The sequence below is a fragment of the Bombus vancouverensis genome, chromosome 4, assembly GCF_051014615.1.
Source record: "Bombus vancouverensis nearcticus chromosome 4, iyBomVanc1_principal, whole genome shotgun sequence".
NCBI lineage: Eukaryota > Metazoa > Arthropoda > Insecta > Hymenoptera > Apidae > Bombus > Bombus vancouverensis.
In genome coordinates, this window is record NC_134914.1 from 18,320,165 (window position 1) to 18,337,266 (window position 17,102).

At 44.5% G+C, this 17,102-nt stretch overlaps 1 protein-coding gene and 1 long non-coding RNA gene across 3 annotated transcripts in view; one reads left to right on the forward strand and one right to left on the reverse strand.

Annotated features, from left to right (window-relative positions):
- Nucleotides 1-14,713, reverse strand: part of LOC117166582 (uncharacterized) — a 68,220-nt gene extending 53,507 nt beyond the window's left edge. Inside the window, exon 1 of one of the 2 annotated variants that reach the window (XM_076618045.1) lies at nucleotides 14,645-14,713. In XM_076618045.1, coding sequence (XP_076474160.1) covers nucleotides 14,645-14,678 — 34 coding nt within the window. In that variant the 5' untranslated portion in view covers nucleotides 14,679-14,713. The other variant, XM_033350666.2, reaches the window with a different exon arrangement.
- Nucleotides 1-14,821, forward strand: part of LOC143302607 (uncharacterized) — a 45,774-nt gene extending 30,953 nt beyond the window's left edge. Inside the window, exon 2 of the long non-coding RNA XR_013058233.1 lies at nucleotides 10,241-14,821. This is a non-coding gene — a long non-coding RNA (uncharacterized LOC143302607). The remainder of the gene's footprint in view (nucleotides 1-10,240) is intronic.
- Nucleotides 14,822-17,102: the final 2,281 nt, after the last annotated feature.

A 17,102-nucleotide genomic window follows, 5' to 3' on the forward strand; every position in this document is an offset into this window, starting at 1 on the left:
CTGTTTTAGAGCGTTCTAATTCAAGAAGCAGCCCTTAATACATCGATTCACAGTCTTGGCGAATCAGTTAATACATTCTCTGTATCTATTATTTTAAATTCTATTATTTCGTCGTTTAAACCACACGACCAACCATCATCCTCTGCAGATGGTACGACGTTTGAAACAAGCTTGTCACAGGTAAACGCTGGAAAACTTCTTTTGCCGAGGGTACGACAAAGATTTTACAACGCGGTGCGCGTTCGCCGCTTAAATAAAGATCGTAAATAAAGAAGTTAACTCGTAATAACGCGCGATCATTGAGCAACGCGTAATTTATCAGGGCCAATTGCATCGTGGCGTCCCATCCCCACGGACAACTTCCAAGCGGTCGAGTTTCGAAAGCGACGAATTCGACGTAAAGGCCGCGCGGCACCGTACGCGATTTATCGATTTGGATCGCGAGACGTTCGTTGGACCAGGCTCGGGACCAAACCCGACGCTCGTTCCGCCTTCTTCGTTAACTCATATTTATACCGGTGATATTTAATTGATCGCGAGGATCTCTCAATGCCATTGTGGTCGCCTTTGAATGGAACATTGCGATCCAGATAAGCCCACGCGGCCGACTCGCCGTATCCCCGCGTCTACGTTAAATGCCGGCCGTGTGCGAGTAACAACGATGAAAATGGCTGACCGGCAAGCAACTAGTAGAGTTATTAATCACAAACCGGACGGTGATTATTTCTCTTGGAATAAATACAAGAACGTTAAGAAGGTACTGTTGCAGCGCGGCTAGGTACGGCGGCGGATAACGCGGCTGAGAAACGCGTGTCCGCGATACCACGCTACGCGTACAGCGAGTTTTATCGCGCGTATCTACGAACGAATTAACGATCGAATTTGCCGATTTTCGACCGGCGGTGAAAACTCGGTCTATCGCGAGGCTGATAACGCTTCCACGGCTAAAGTATAGCGATTATACGATCGGGTTCTACGACTCGTATAAAATCTGCCGTATAATTTAAAGCGGTTACGTTGTTCGTGGAACGCGACAAATATTAATCGATCTAAATTTTTCGCCAGCGTGCAAACTCCTCGACCGGTTTCGACGCGTGAATCTAGAAAGCCGTCACGGTTTCTCCGCGAATACTCTAATTATCTCGATTCTCGGCGAACATCGTCATGGAAAAATAGGACAAAGTTTGGTACAACCAAATCGGAAATATCTATCGACTAAACGTTCGACGTATCGTAAATCGAAAAGAACGCGATGCGAAAATATTCCCTTGGATACCGTTTCGCTATCGTTTTGGCACGAAGAAACGACGAATCGAGCGAGCGAATGTGACGTTTAAATAATCGTTTCGCGCGTCCCAAGAGCCGATCGGACCCTATAATCATCGAGGCTTCGCTTTAAACAATCTGTGCGGTTGCTCAGGTGCGTATGTATAGCAGAGACCCGGAGGATGCAATCAATCCTCGTTTATACTTTATACGCACGCTTCACCAGCTGGAATCCAGCATCGTTTTAAGAAAGCTATCATAAATTATTGCGTGCTCGGACGTGTCCCATATGGCATCGTAAGTTTCCAGGCATCGTGGAGAGTATCGGAACGGTGCCGTGGCAATTCTCCGCGATTCCGAGTCATCGCGAACCTGCAATAATAACCGTTTACCCACGCACCGGAATTAGAATATATCCGGCTGATAATTTATGGCGAAATTATGCGCGTTATTATGTATGTCAAGAAGACAAGGGAACGAGCACGTACACGCTCGTTTATCGTCGATCGAGCGCACACGTACGTCGTTTTTCCTCTCGATGACACACGACCACCGATAAAAAAATAACTCGAGTGATCGTAGTCGCGTCTCAGACGACCATGCAAAATGAAAAGAAAAAAAAGAAAAAAAAAACAGAAGATCGTGTTCGATGTACGCGCGACGCGGAATCTTCTGCGAGAAGTCTATCAGAAATATCGTTTTACGTAAAGATCGAGCGATCGGCAGTTGTTCGATGAAACAAAAAACGATATAGACATAATGAAAAAATATACAGGGTGGTTGGTAACTGGTGGTACAAGCGGAAAGGGGGTGATTCTACGCGAAAAAAGAAGTCGAAAATATAGAGTAAAAATCTTTTCTTTCTTTTTTTTTTTAATTTTTCCATCGAGACAACGATCTACGGTGAGATCCGTTATAACGAGACGTAACAAAGTGCAGGCGTACCGAGCGAAAATTCAAAGTCGATTTTCTCGAAAGCAAAGCCTCGAACGAAAAATGTTTATTCTATATTTTCGACTTCTTTTTTCGCGTAGAAACACCCCCTTCCCGCTTGTACCGCCAGTTACCAACCACCCTGTGTATATAGCTCTCGCGCGATGCCGTCTCTTTTCTTTTCTTTTTTCTTTTGCAGCTTCCTTTTTTTCCGGCAACTGTCTCGGTTATCCTCGCGCGCATTCGCGCGTTGCTCGCTCGATATTTCCCCCGGCATACGTCATACGTATATCTTCGATCTCCGAAGACACATCGATAAAATCGTCATCGCGGCCGAAAGGTTTCGTACGATCGGCTAACGTCGTCGTCCTTCGCTGTCTTCTATTCGCGTTACTTTATACCAGTCGTCTTGTTCAACCTTCGATAACTTTGTATTTTAAACGTTTCAAGACAAATACAGGGCGTGTAATGTCCGTGGCACGTTTGCGTCGCGTTTGTCTTCAGTTTCTGTTGCGAAAAACACGCGACAGCAGAGTCGCTCGTATCGGTTTTCAGGATATGCCGTTGATACGGTTCGTATTTTGTCTTGTCGAGTGTTAACGCTTTACCGACCGATAGCAGATTAATCGGTTTTTCGTTACCGACGCTTGCCAACCGACAGCCTATTAATCGGCATTTTGTCACCGACGATCTTTCTCATTATTCGAGCAGCAATTTCTTATTTAGCACTAAGATACGTCGCTCGGTTGCGTCAGGTGCGCGTCGCTTTGTAAGCTGCCACGGTTTTATACCAATTTGAAAAACGTACGGCTCGCGACGAACGAAAAGAACGGTATTGGTGCGAGTCCGAACCGAAACAGAGCCGGCGCCAGGGAGAATCTGCGCCTGAGATGCCGGTAAAGCGTTGAATTACTTTCAAGTTCTCTCAGCTCGAAACAGGCCACGTGACGGATACGGAAAATACGACGCGTTCTATCGGTCGTTAACCAACGGCAAAGCGACGGTAGAGAATACCACGACGATTGAGTTTCGGATCTTCTGGTTGTCTTATCGAAGCACAAAAGACGAGAGGATGAAAGAAGAGACGAGGTGGAATTAGGCGCACGAAAGCGGATCTCCTTACGGACGGAATATCGGGCCGTTCTTCGCGTGAGATCGGTCGTAGGGAAACCGAAAACGTGGCACATCGCGGACGTATCGGGAACGTGGAGACGGTTAAACCGCGCGTTATTATTATTTCCTCGAGTTTTACCAGAATCGAGGGCATAATGACCGGTTGTAAAATTTAACAAGCACCTTATAAAGCACACTCGTCGGCCGGTGTTCCTCGCTGTACGTAAAATTACAATCGTATCGTGTATCGTGTTTCGAGAGATTCTGCCGTCCAACGTACACATCCGACACCGCCGAACTCGTACCATTCGAGCTGTCGAAGAGCAACCGAAAAAGGAAGATCGTTTAAGAAGCGTGGAAGAAGGAGAGAATATCGAGGGAAAATTCGTAACGATTTCGTTGTTGCCGCGGACATCCCGGTTATCCGCGACAAAGAGTCGCGCTTTCACGGCCGTCCACCATCTGCCTCGGTTTCATCGATCGCGATAAACCGTCGAAAAGAACGACAAGGCTGGTCAGAACAGTTGGCGAAAAGATGGCGAATAAGCAAGGTTGCCGCGATGAGCGCCATCGTTTCTTTTCCTTCGAAATGACTTCATCCACGGACCATTCCAAGGATTTCGTTCGTGCGAGGAAACAAAAAGCAGGTAGCAGTCGCGTCATGGAATGCGCGGGAAGGTCGAAATAATAGCCGGTACCGCGGCGGTCCGAGTAAAGCGGAGCTGATTACGAGGAACTCGCGACCGCGCGATCCTCCGCCAGGCGATCCGACGACCAGAGATCCGCGCTGCCGCTGACTAATAACGCGATATTCGATTCTGTATCGCGTTAAATTCCAGCCGGTTATTTCTGCCGGTTTACGGGCCTCCTTCCGGGGATATCGCGATAGCTCGGCGATTAATTGCGCCTCGTTCCACGCCGCTCTCCGGCCCCAAGTAAATAAACCCGATCTTGACCTTTCGACGAGCCTGGAATTTCTTTGTGACTCTCCGCACAGCCCCGCTAAATAAACCAAAGCGAAACAAACGGACGCGCATTCCTTCTTTTTAAATATACCTCCAGATGGATCGGACCTTGCTTCGATGTTCTGCTCGGGGTTAGCTTGGCAAATTATACAGCTTGTATCAGCGATCGCGCTCCAGGCTCTTGACAAGAGTTGGGCCAGCTATTCGCCAGTCAAACCGATCGATCCACTCTGTTTCCTCTCTAAGTACGATATTCTCCATATGCTACGACCTGTGTATTCGTCAGCGTCGCCAACGATAACCAGATCAGAAATTGTTTCGGCGACTCTGACAACTCGTATCGAGGAATATGGGAAGATATATGGGTTGGTAACTAAGTGATTGCGTATTTTAAACGAGAAGGAAAGTTTAAAATTTTTGCGTAAAAATATAGCTTTGTTCGATTAGGAATCGACCTTTTGCCATCTTTCAGGCAGTGTCGTAATTCCATGTTCGTGAAACTTCTGATTTTTGCCGGAAAAATGAATAAGATGTGATTCTACATCGTCAGCGTCGTTAAAAATTTTACCATTCAAGGCCACCGCATGGAACGAGATAAATGGTAATCCGAAGGCGCAAGGCTTCAGCGCTGTATGGTGGATTTGACAACACATGCCAACCTAGTTGCAATAATTTTTGGCGAAAGACGCGTAGGGCTTTGCATCATCGTGCTGGAAGGAACACCCTTACAATTTCCCAAATCTCGCCGCTTTTCTTCAACCGCATCGCTCAGTTTGGCGAGTTGTTGAACCTACGCGTTTCGATCAATCGTTCGGTTTCTTGGTAAAAGCTCAAAGTACAGAATTCCTTTATAATCCCACCAAACTGACAGCATAATCCTTTTTTGGTGAATCTCAGCTTTCGGTGTCGTCTGGGCTGGTTCATCTCGCATCACCCACGATCTTTCCCATTAACTTCGTTACGGACTATCGAATTTTCAGTCGTTTCAGGAATGGATCAATTCCGTTGCGTTTCAGAAGCGAATCGCAGATGCTAACGCGTCGCGTTAAACGAATTTCCTCAGCCTGACGACCCATAAATCGAGTCTCTTCGCGCAGCCAAGTCGTTTGAATTTTTTTTTTCAATGCATATATGCGATACATCGAGCTTCTCTGCAATCTCACTTGTTCTACGACGATCTGAATCGATAATGGCCTTGATACGAGTCTCGTCGACTTGAACTGGGCGGTCAGGTGGTTGAGCATCTTTCGATGAAAAATCGGCAGAGCGAAATTCGGCAAACCAATTTTCACGATGCCTTTCCATATACGGCACGTAATTTCTTGCGTGCTTGCGATGCGTTCTTGCCTTTAATTTTGCAAATAATATTAGGCTGTTATTGTTGAAAAGTGTCTTCTTTTACAGAGACGTCTTTTACAACGACGCGTCTTTATAGAAACGGGAAACCTAATCTATCGAACGTCGTGATCTTTATTTCGATAGAACAAAACGATAGAACGCTATTTTCTTATAAAACGAAAGAAACTTTTCCGACGACCTAATAAACAGCGACAGGAATAAAGAAAGGAGATTTATCAAAGCCGAATACGTGAACCAGGTATAGTAGTTAAAGATTCTCGCGATTTATCTTCCCCAAGTTTGCGAATTTTTAAGAATAAAGTAATCGCGATCGCGATGAAATTCCTAGAAACGAGAACAGATAATTTACCGCGTATTAATACGAATATTAAAGATCGTGCTTTGGTACAAGCGGAAAGGGGTGATTCTACGCGAAAAAACAAGTCGAAAATATAGAACAAACATTTCTTTTTTCTTTTTTTTAAATTTTTCCATCGAGACAACGATCTACAGTGAGATCCGTTATAACGAGACGCGATAAAGCGCACGCGTACCGAGCGAAAATTCAAAGTCGATTTTCTCCAAAACAAAGCCTGAAACGCAAACTTTTTACCAACCACCCTGTATAAAAGGAAAAACGTCGTGCATCCACTATTTCCTTGTAAAACGAAAGGAGCGTTTCCGACGACCTAATATTAGGTCATCCCATAAGTTCGTGCCAACTTTTGCGTATACATTTCATGTGTCGATTTATAAACATACGGCGATAAGGGACCAATGCGCTTGAGCTTAGCTGATCGAGAACAGGCTAGAGCAGATTTTCGTGGGTATGAGATCGTAATGTAGTAACTGGTGGATTCTTAGAGTAAGGACAAGTGATTGCTGGTAGAGTTTAAAGTTTAAGGTATTTTAATGAGTGATATTCGATAACAAAAGGACAGACTACGATATCTTCGCACGCCGACTCACACTCCGTGTCCGCTCAACTCGCACTCTGCTTCTCGACTGACTCTCTCTGGCCGTTTTAGCACTCTATTGTCTATTGCTGGGCCCACCGCACACGTGTTCTACAGACGTTCGTAGTCAGGGTCACGTAGGTCTTTTCGGCAAAGCTATTTACCTGCAGGACCCGGTAATGCATTGATGGAGCCGACAGCGCCTCGGTTCTCGCGACATTGTCTGTAGTTAGCTCAACGTTTCTTGGGCCCTTCTCCCCGATACTACAGTAATATAGCGAACACAGTGACTTCTAACGGTAAAAAATCACGAGTGAAATGCGTATCCATTTTCCACATCTCACGTTATATGAATTTCGGAAAGGAAGTTCTGTAACAATCGAACCACGAAAAACGTATGTACCGTTTACGGAGAAAATGCGCTTTCATCTCGCACCTGTAGGAAGTGGTTCCAACGTTTTAGAGCTGGGAATTTCTGTTTAGAAGACGAGAAACGCTCCGGGCGTGCTCCTCAGACAGACGAAGATAAAATTCGCGATCTTGTTGAAAAATCACGAAGTTTGACGGTTCAAGAGATGTCGAATGTCCTGAAAATACCTAAGACAACGATTCATAGGTGTTTAAAAAAAAATAACATATATAACCGCTCGAAAAACGGCACGAACTTATGGGACTGACCTAATACGACAAAATACGTCTGAAATGCGCGTCTTGTTCTTGCATTTTTCAATTGGGATAAAAACGAAACTAAATATCTAATCGATACAATTTTTCTACTAAATTGTAGTATGGTGGACGAGGGGTCTGCGGGGTGTCGTGCGGATTGTAAACAAGCGGTTGCCGAGCACGTGCGTAGTGGGGCTGAGACAAGAGATACGAGGCTAAGACAAAAGACGAGGGTTTGCTCGGGGACGATAAACGAATTAACAGCAGTATGAGTTGAGAAGTCAGAGAGTGCGGATTGCGTTGTCGAGATAGTGTTGTTAGCGTCGTTAAGAGAACGTTGAATTTCGAGTTGACGAGAATCGTTAATTAATTGTCTAGTTGTTTTAATTATTATACGTTTGTTGCAATTAGTTCGTGTTTAATAACCGTTCGTTGTTTTCTGTCTAATTAACATCCGTTTAATCCGTTAATAAACTGATCATAATTATCATTAATAAACTGATGATAATAGTTTACGATACTGCAAAATTAAAGCTGCAAGTCCAAACGATAAGAAAACGATATAGGCCAAGTGCTTTGAACACGTTGACAAAACGAAAGAACGTGATACGACCGCCTATTGACAAAATCGTTCGCCACGGCGTATCGCGAATTGAACGGTCGAACGAAAAGCTGGGAAATTCCATATCTCGTCAATCTGGATTTTCCGAAAATCTACCGAAGCTTTCGCCTCTTAAATTCCCGTAACGCGTAATTTATCTAAAACGTGCCTCGGCTATGCGATAAATCATGTACCGCTGCTTGCTATGCGCATTAATTAATCGGCCGACCGAACATAGTAAAACGATTCTCCGATATAAACGTCGGACTACGAGCGTAATCGCGTTCACGTTCTACGTAAAAGTGATGTCTTAGAAAGTCAAGGAACGAGCGGCTGATAAAACTGGACGTCGGAAATGCGGACGTCGGGTCGGTAGTTTGTAGGAAATCGGAGCATCGAAAATTCATTCGCTACAGATAGTAACTTACGAGGATCGAGATACCGTTATAGAAAAGATGGTTATCCTGCCGGTAAATCTAGAGATCTCGTCGTTGGCGATCGCCACGAACAACGATTCCACTTTTATTCCTTGTAAACGATAGCTTTTAAGAAACCGTAAAATATGCATCTCGCGTTATCGATGAAATTGAGAAGAGGCCAAAGAGGAAGACGATAATTTGGTTAAAAGTGGAACATCGGTAGCGTTCCTTTCAACGGGCTAACAAAGATCGAGATAAGGACGCGAACAGATCGTTATCTTCGTATTAAATCCAGAGATCTGGTCCTGCGGGGTCGCGAGGAGCGACGACGCAATTTTAGTCGCGTGTAACAGCCAACTTTTAAGAAGTCGAGGAATATATATCTGGCGTTTACGAACGAAATGCACGCGAAGAAGTGGATAATTTGCAGGAAATTCGAACTCGCGTGGTATTCTCTGGCAGCGAGTTTGCGAGGATCGAGATAACACCGTGGAAAGATCATTATCGTGCCGCTCAATCCGGAGAGCTCATCCGCAGCGGTTGCAGCGACTAGCCGAGCGCGACTTCGCTTCGCGTTTTGCTCCTTCGATATATCTGCCTTATTATTGCGAAGCGACGTTGCAAAGATACGACGATAATTTTCCAATTAATTGCCAACTGCTCCCTCCGAAATACGAGGAGTCACCTTGATCTTGACTGTTTCGTGGAAAATTTTATACAAATTAGAAGGAACATTTGGACGAGAAATACGGACGTTCGGTAGGTCCGTTAAACGTCCTTCGGATTTCGCTTTCAACGTTTCGCAATTTTAAAGATCTCGGTTGTACGATGCGTCTTCTTCTTGCGTACGGCCAAATACGCACGTGGCAACGTGCATCTCGATGATTCGCTTAGAGAAATGTCGAACGTTGCTTGTACACGGACTAGTTGTAAAAAGAAAATTTTGTTGCAAAAAGCACGACCGCTTTGTGTTCCAAAAACTAATAAATAAAAAGAAAACAAAATACGGTCGTTACGCGCGATGAATCGCAATTTCCCGAACGACGGCTTGTTTTTGCGGTGACGCGCGAATTGCTACATTTGCACGGCTCGCTAATGGCCTTTTCCAGAGGCGGTAACATACGCCGGTCATTATTGTCATTCCGTTCACGATTATGAAAATATCCGATCCTTAGGCACTCATTGTGCCTATCGCGCTTGATGACATAATAGCACTCTCGCTGTCCCGATCCAATGCTCGCTACCAATAATAAGAAATGTCTTTATTCGTTGCAAACGCGCAGCAACATTGCCTTTCGATAATCGATCTTTACCAGATTCGACGAAATTTAACGATCGGAATGTTCGAAACCGGTTGCCAGAGTAAACGACCGGCAATTTGTTTGAAATTTGACTAATCTAGTAGTTACGGTACGCCGAGTTGTACGTATATTAGGTAGTTAAACTTCGTTTCGACATATCCGAGTTACTTTGAGTTATAAATCGAACGATGTTGTCCGTCTTGTGTGGTCTACGAAATTCGTATAATTATCCTCGAAAATATATCGTCTCTTTTATCCCAAAGCTACGAACGTATTTATATTCTTATGTTTTCCGGTAAAGTAGTAGGCTGGTAATGGACGTTTCCTATTCTTCTTCTTACCGTGCAAATTAAAACGACGACGAACATGATAAAACAAACGTATATAACGTAACAACGTCGAGAACGCTAACGAGAAACTCGATTCATCATCTCCATGATCGTTCGATTATTTTACGTACGATCGGAAATTTGTACGATCCGTGAAATCGTACATTCGCGATATTACCTAATCACTGTATTAGAAATCCGTATATTCAACGTATATGCGTACGTTACGCGCAAATTTAATTTGGTAGAAATGCGTAAACGTAGATAGATCGTTGGTTACGAAAGTACGAGAATACAGGCAAATTACAAAATGTCGAATTCGACAGGGTTGATAAACTTTGGAATTTTTCCAGTATGCATACATGGCGGAAGTTAACACCGGCGGCGATTTGAACGCGTTCGAGAAAAATGCGATGATGTCAGCGTATTCACACACCTGGAGAAGGATGTGCAACGATATCAAGAAACGACTCACCATCGGATAGGAATCCATAACGGGCCTGGTTCTGGGAACGCTTTTCTCACTTTGTCAATCTATCGACCCTTTGCCGTTTCCCCTCTAAAACAGAACTTTAGAACTTGTGGTCCTCGCGTAGCTAATCGGCGCGTATTTCGTATAACAGCGGAAACTTCAAGTCGTAGACAGCCACGCGGCACGTGCATGCACTAACGTAAAGGTTAGTTCGACGATTGACACATATATCACACTTTCGGTGTTCCAAGCGTTTGTCTTCCTTCGTCGCTCGTCGTTTAACCCCCGATGACGTATAGCACGATTACGCGGACGCAGCAAGAGGTTCGCGTGGAAACGTTGCACAAAGTTCGAAGCGTGATGAGGCACGGTGAGATTCTGTCACGAACGACGTTCGAAACCGCGTGTCGGTCGATGGATAACGCGACGTGCGCGCGCGTCGACGATCGTATTCAAGTGTCACGCGGGCAACGAGTTCATCGAGTCACTCAGTCGGACTCGGGGAAAATGTTTGCGGGCTTACCGGTGACGTCGGAAACGTCAGGCGAGAGCGCGGTGAGACGACGCCGGTGTCGGTGACGGGTCGCGGTAGCGCGCGTATTTTCGAAAACCCGAACACGCCACCGCGCCGTCGCGATTCGCGATAACGGAGAAACGAGAGAGGACGAACCTCGAACGACGCACTAGGGAGACAAGCGAGACAGCCAGCCCGTGCGCGCGTTCGAACCGATGCATCGCGGCAGTGCGATTCGAGCCGACTATTCGTCCGCGTTCGTTCGGCCTCGGCCAATCTCGGCCCCCTTCGGCGCGGCCGAGCCGATGCGCGGGCGGCTCCGCCGAACGAGAACCGCTTGCGCTCGTCGCCGCGCCTCAGACATTTCCAACGCTCATTCGGATCTTTCTGTCAATGAATCGAGTCAACGTGACTACCAAGTACACCGGTTTCGCCAACATAGCCGGCAAAAGAAATCGTTGCTTTCGTATTACGGATATACTCTGCACGAACAACGAATATCGATCGTTCACGTTCTGTTTGTTCGTTTGTTTTTTCAGTAAGGATTATGACAAGTAAATGAAAAATATGGAATCCTGTCAAAGTACAAACTGTTCGCTTTGCCAAATTAGATTCGAATGCCAGTTGCGATAGCGTTGTAGCCATTCCAGAAATTTACTTTCTCGTATTTCAAATATAAAAAATGAACATTTCTCTTTCGTTTCGGGTTCAGTTCGACCGAAACCGGTCTACCGTTGACTCGTAATTTACGCGATACGAGTGGATAAGGCGAGCGCATAATTTTATCGCAGGGACGTGTTTATGATTTGTGAACGACACGAACGATGCGATTGGATGAGAAAATTTTCGGGAGTCGCGCGGCTATTGCTATATCGATGCCACGTAAATACTTGGCGTTAAATAGCGGCGAATATAAACCAGTAGATGTAATAAATTGTTGCAGAAAACGTGTTAAACAAATCATGTTAGCGTGGCCCGCCAAGTGGACGAGGCAACGAGATTCGTATATTTGTAAAATTTTGCAATACGCAAACGCGTCAAGTGCTATTTGCCTTGCAAAATAGAAACCGATCCGTCATGGTTGAGAAATGTCGGATATCGTTTATCGTGCATCGATATCGACGCCAACTCGCTTTTATAAAAATCCCTATAACTATACAAACAACGAGTCTAGAGTTTCACGAACGAGATGTAGTTTATGCGGAGGTTTCCATATGCGATAAGCGTGCCACAACATATGCGGAAGCAAAACGCGTTACCGTGTCACAGTTCTTTCAACAACGGCTAAATCAGTTGATAAACGATAAGGGTTCAAGCATCTGCGAGTACTTTTACTCGACATTATGTACGTAACGCGATATCCGCGTTGGGCAAGTAGGAAAACTACGATATATGCGACTCTATTGGCCTGAGTGTACGAACAGCCTAACGCGCCGTCATTTCTTTGCTCGAAACGAGACAGACGTTTCGATACAAACGAGACGAACGATAGGTAAATGCGATCGAAACGATTCAGAATATCGAAAAACCGTGTTATCCGAGAGGACAAGACGATACTTTTTATTAAATGCTTCGATTATACCACTTTGATATGCCATTGATACTTTGGTTGTAACAGATCTGTAAAATAACCACACGCGTTGTGCAGTTACGAAGATGACGAAGGTAATCAAAGCATCGACGAGAAAACGACGTTAAACGTGGTTAAAAGTGCACGTCGAGGATCATAGAAAAATGTAATGAGATTTAATCGACGATTCCACCGATATTTCATCGTACAGATTATGTTATCCTAGAAGAATACGAATATAAATATCCAATGAAAACAACTTACTACGCTACAATATACTGACGCACGTGATTGAGCGCAAAGGTAATACGTAGCCTGAATCGCGCTCGTTCCAATCGTTAAACGGCATCTGGCACTTTACTCTAGTTTTGCATATCCGCTACAATTGCGCGTAGAGAAAGATCAACCTATCTACGTGATTTACATTCCCTGGCTTTTGACCAAGTTTCCTCGCTATGATATTGTACTTGAATGATCCGTATATTAGATTTCATCTGTCCATTCGAAGACGCAACAACGACGATCGAAGGACGATCGAAAAACGAGAAATACGTTGTAATTATCGATGCAACGTACTTTAAACGATCGATTAAAATCGTACGCTTTCTGTTACATCATGTTGTTACAAGTATAACGATTAGACGGTCTGTGTGTGTGAAATAAATCAAAGTATCAGCTTCGAATAAATGCCAAGGAAGTTGATATAGACGTTTGCTCGAGTAGATAATGGTACGGAAAATAGCGGTAAAAATTGCAAAATCTTAAACGTCCTGTTCTCGATCTTGAACGCGAAAATTGGAATTACTACTTCCGGCGATGGCGACATAACGTTCCCAGATAACGTAGCAACTTGTAACAATGTCCTGACTAACGTGCGATCGATTCCTTTTCCAATGGTAAAACCGTGATTCAGGTAAAACCAGTTTCTTCCTATATTCTCGACGAATTCTAAATTCCGTGATCGTAGGACCACCGAGAGGTGGTCATTTCCGGGCGTATTACTCGTCGATTCCACGTTCTGTGCATTCAGGTACGCGTATGCGTGTATCCGTACGTAATTACGTAAACCAGATGATACGAGCAGCGGTCACGGTTCACGATTGCAGTTACTTATACTGAAATGACTGAGGTAAGATGGAGTAAGTGCAGACTGTAATTCCGTCTGAAGTAAATGCGCCCACGCTGTCGCGCCAAAGAAGGTCAGAACCGAAGCACGGATTTGTCGTATTCGTTCATAGAACGTTCAAACCAGCTTAATATACGAGCCGGCCACGGTTTACGTTCCCCTGTAAAACTTGTTCGTTAATGCTCTGAAAATGGTGCAATATTTTTGCTTAATAACGCAGTCACGGGACACTATGGTTCTCACAACTTCGACGCGGCTATTCGCTCGTAATGACCACTTTCTCGCCCTTCCTTCGCGCATAACCTTTTCGACCAACATAGATATCTTGTCCGTGGAAACGTTTAACATGATTCCTACACGACGCAAATTAACCAGGATAACGTACGATGTTGCGCGTTTTAAGGCGAACGTATCGAATTCCAACAAAACCAACATCTGCTCGGCGGTGTAACGTAAATTCGAAAATTCGCAAGACGCATTGACGATCCACTGTACGTAAACGAGCTTCGCAGAATTTTACAGTGTCCTTAGCACGCACGCCTTAATAAGCGGACGAAAAGGTAACAAAGGTCCTCGCGAAAAAACCCTCCCACCTCGTTCCTTCGTCGCAAATTACGATCCATCGTCGATGAATACGATCCTTTTTTCTTTTTTCTTTTTTCTTTTTTTCAACGGCAGAGATATTCCACCGTAGGGTGCGCAATCTGTGGTGTCAATTAACGTACGAAACGGCAAGAAATATTTCCGTACACGGACGACCAGTTGCATGTATTTTTATAAAACACGAACGAAGGATCACGCGCAGCAAGCATATTCTCGCTCTTTTACGCCGGCAATATAGTTCTTGTTATTAAACCGTTACACAACCCGGCTCGTTCCTCTATACAAGATGTTAGAGAGGATGTTAGACGTCCTAATGTAGGGTAGTTTATCTCTCCATAGAAGGTATAGCCGTATTAGGAAAACCCTATTCGCGGACTATAATATTTCGTACGCAATTACGATTCAGACGTCAGCGACAAAGCTGAAACGCTGCAACAGTATCACTCGGTATGATTGTAAGATACGCTTATACCGTATTTAGCAGGCGGATGCTTTAACGCGAACATATTGCACTTTCGATATACACGCGTATACGTCTGTATCTGGCACTAACAGTCAACGTTATGAAATGGATTTATAATCGCGCTTCACGCGTTTCTCGCTGTTACGCAATCGAGCCACGTTAGCTAATAAACTCTATGAAAATCAAGGTGTGTTTCGATCCTTCCAGCTAACTCGCCGACGAGACGGTTTTTTAAATATTTCATTTCATGGGGAAACGGCGGAAAGTTCACGGGGACGCGTTGCGCGTTCCTTGCGTCGCAAGTTGAAAGAACGACGATTCAAAGAGCAGAAACACGTACTTTGAGACGAATACGCCGGTGAATATTAACGACCCTGTTAATGGAATTCCTTCGATGTAAATATCGTTGTATTATAATATTCGATCGCGTTATAATAATATTTACTACGATACACGATTTTCAAACGTTACGTAGTTTAATTGGAAAGAAACGTCTCTAACAAATAGCCAGGGAAAATTTGAATCGAACTCTTCTATTCGAAGTCTTAAATCGCTATGCCAACGAAATATTTAAATTAATCAACTTTTTCGAACAAAACAGGGGCTCCGCTTCATACTCGGGCATCGCATAAATAACTTTAATCTCATAAATCTGCACGAAGCTTTACACACGGATACGATACGAACAGCGTATATACGAGAAGAGAAGCAGTCGCACGGATGGAGGTCGTTTAAACCGAGTCGTAAGTGTTTGAACGAGCAGAAACCGGACGATAGTGTTGGTGTACGCGTAGAAACATGTACGCATAACCATGGAGACCGCGTGGGACCTGTTAGCCCCGCCCTATACCGACCAGATGTCATTACTCATTACGCGCTACGTCGTTGCGGGTTCCTCCTTCTTGATTAAAGGGCCAGAGAAAATCGTTCGATCGGACATCACCCCGTCTTTTTGCTTCTGTTCTTGCTGCGCGTTTCGCCTTGCTTCACAGGTGCGTGCTACGAATCAGCAGCGATCCCGAACTTATTGTTCGGAATTTTAATTAGTTGCCATATCTTGTCGTCGGAGAGAAATCTTTGGCATCGGTTCTTCTCTACCAAAATTTCTTGGAATCGTAATTCAGAACCACACCCCCAATTTTTACCGGACAGAGGTAAGCCTCGAAGATTAATCGAACTTATCCGAAGTTGTTACGGACCGAACGGTCGACCGAGACGGTTGATACCTCGCGAGTCGATGTAATCGAGTTTTTCGTGCGCGAACGATACGATATCTAGCGGTAGAATCTATAAAAACGTTGATGCAGTTCGCGCATGCTGATCTGACACGTAGTTCGTGCAATGAAATAATAATATCGCAGAAAGCGATCGTTCGCGTCATTCCCCGTGGAGACATACGCGATTCTAGACGGAACGCGGTTACGTACACCTGCCAACGTAACGACCAGCAGGATTATTCACGTAATGTACCCAGCGGAGATACACGAGTCACACCTGTTGCTTGGTTCGATACACCGGGTGCTTTCTCGGTGTTCGTTCACCCGTGGCGTGCCAACGTTTCCCCTCTGACTCATTCATCCGCAAAAAACCTCCGAATTATCCACAACATTTTGACCGGACAAACTCGCTGGTGACCAAATTCGCGAAACTTCGTCCTTATGACCGTCTAACGTAGTCGAAGTAAGTACCCATATGCGAATATTCAAGCACAACAGCTAGAAACATTCCATTCTCTCTAATTTACACTGCTATGTAATCTTAGCTGAATATTATGCATTGCGTTGTCTCCGTTGACTCGTGTACCCTTCCAATTTTCATGTGTGATACGGTAGAACTTCGTTCACGGTGTAGATACGTCGATAGATAAAACAGTACCGGTGATCTAATAGATCCGATAATATAAGTTCGATAACTATTCCCACCACGTGCTCTCGTTACGGTAATTCCGATAATAGGAATTGACATTCGCTCGTTCTGTATCCGAGATGCATGCAAATTATTGTGAACGCGAATGAACAATTCACTACGTTACACGATAAAAACTTAGCTATGAATTCGTATATTTGAATCTGAACGTTAACTTGCTCGTATAAACGATGCGTAAATTTTCTCTAATTACAGACGATTAAATTCTGATTCGTAAAAATATGGATACGCTTAATTCTTTCCTTTTATTCCTTTCTTATTATATTTTTCTTCAAAAATAGACGAAGGAAAGAATTGCGTTTCAAGCATAAGCTGCAATAGGAGATAACGATATGCAAAGCGGAGAGCAAAATGCCGTTTGTTTCTAAAACAATCCCATGGTTCGCTATCGTTTCACGTCGAATAGTCACATCTACGGTGTACATAAATGACACTTGCGCGCACACAACGCAACGCAACGCAATGCAACGCATAGAGGCACGTTCGTGGAACACTGTAATACTGGTTCAGTACATTATATGTTCATAGTAGGAGCCACGAC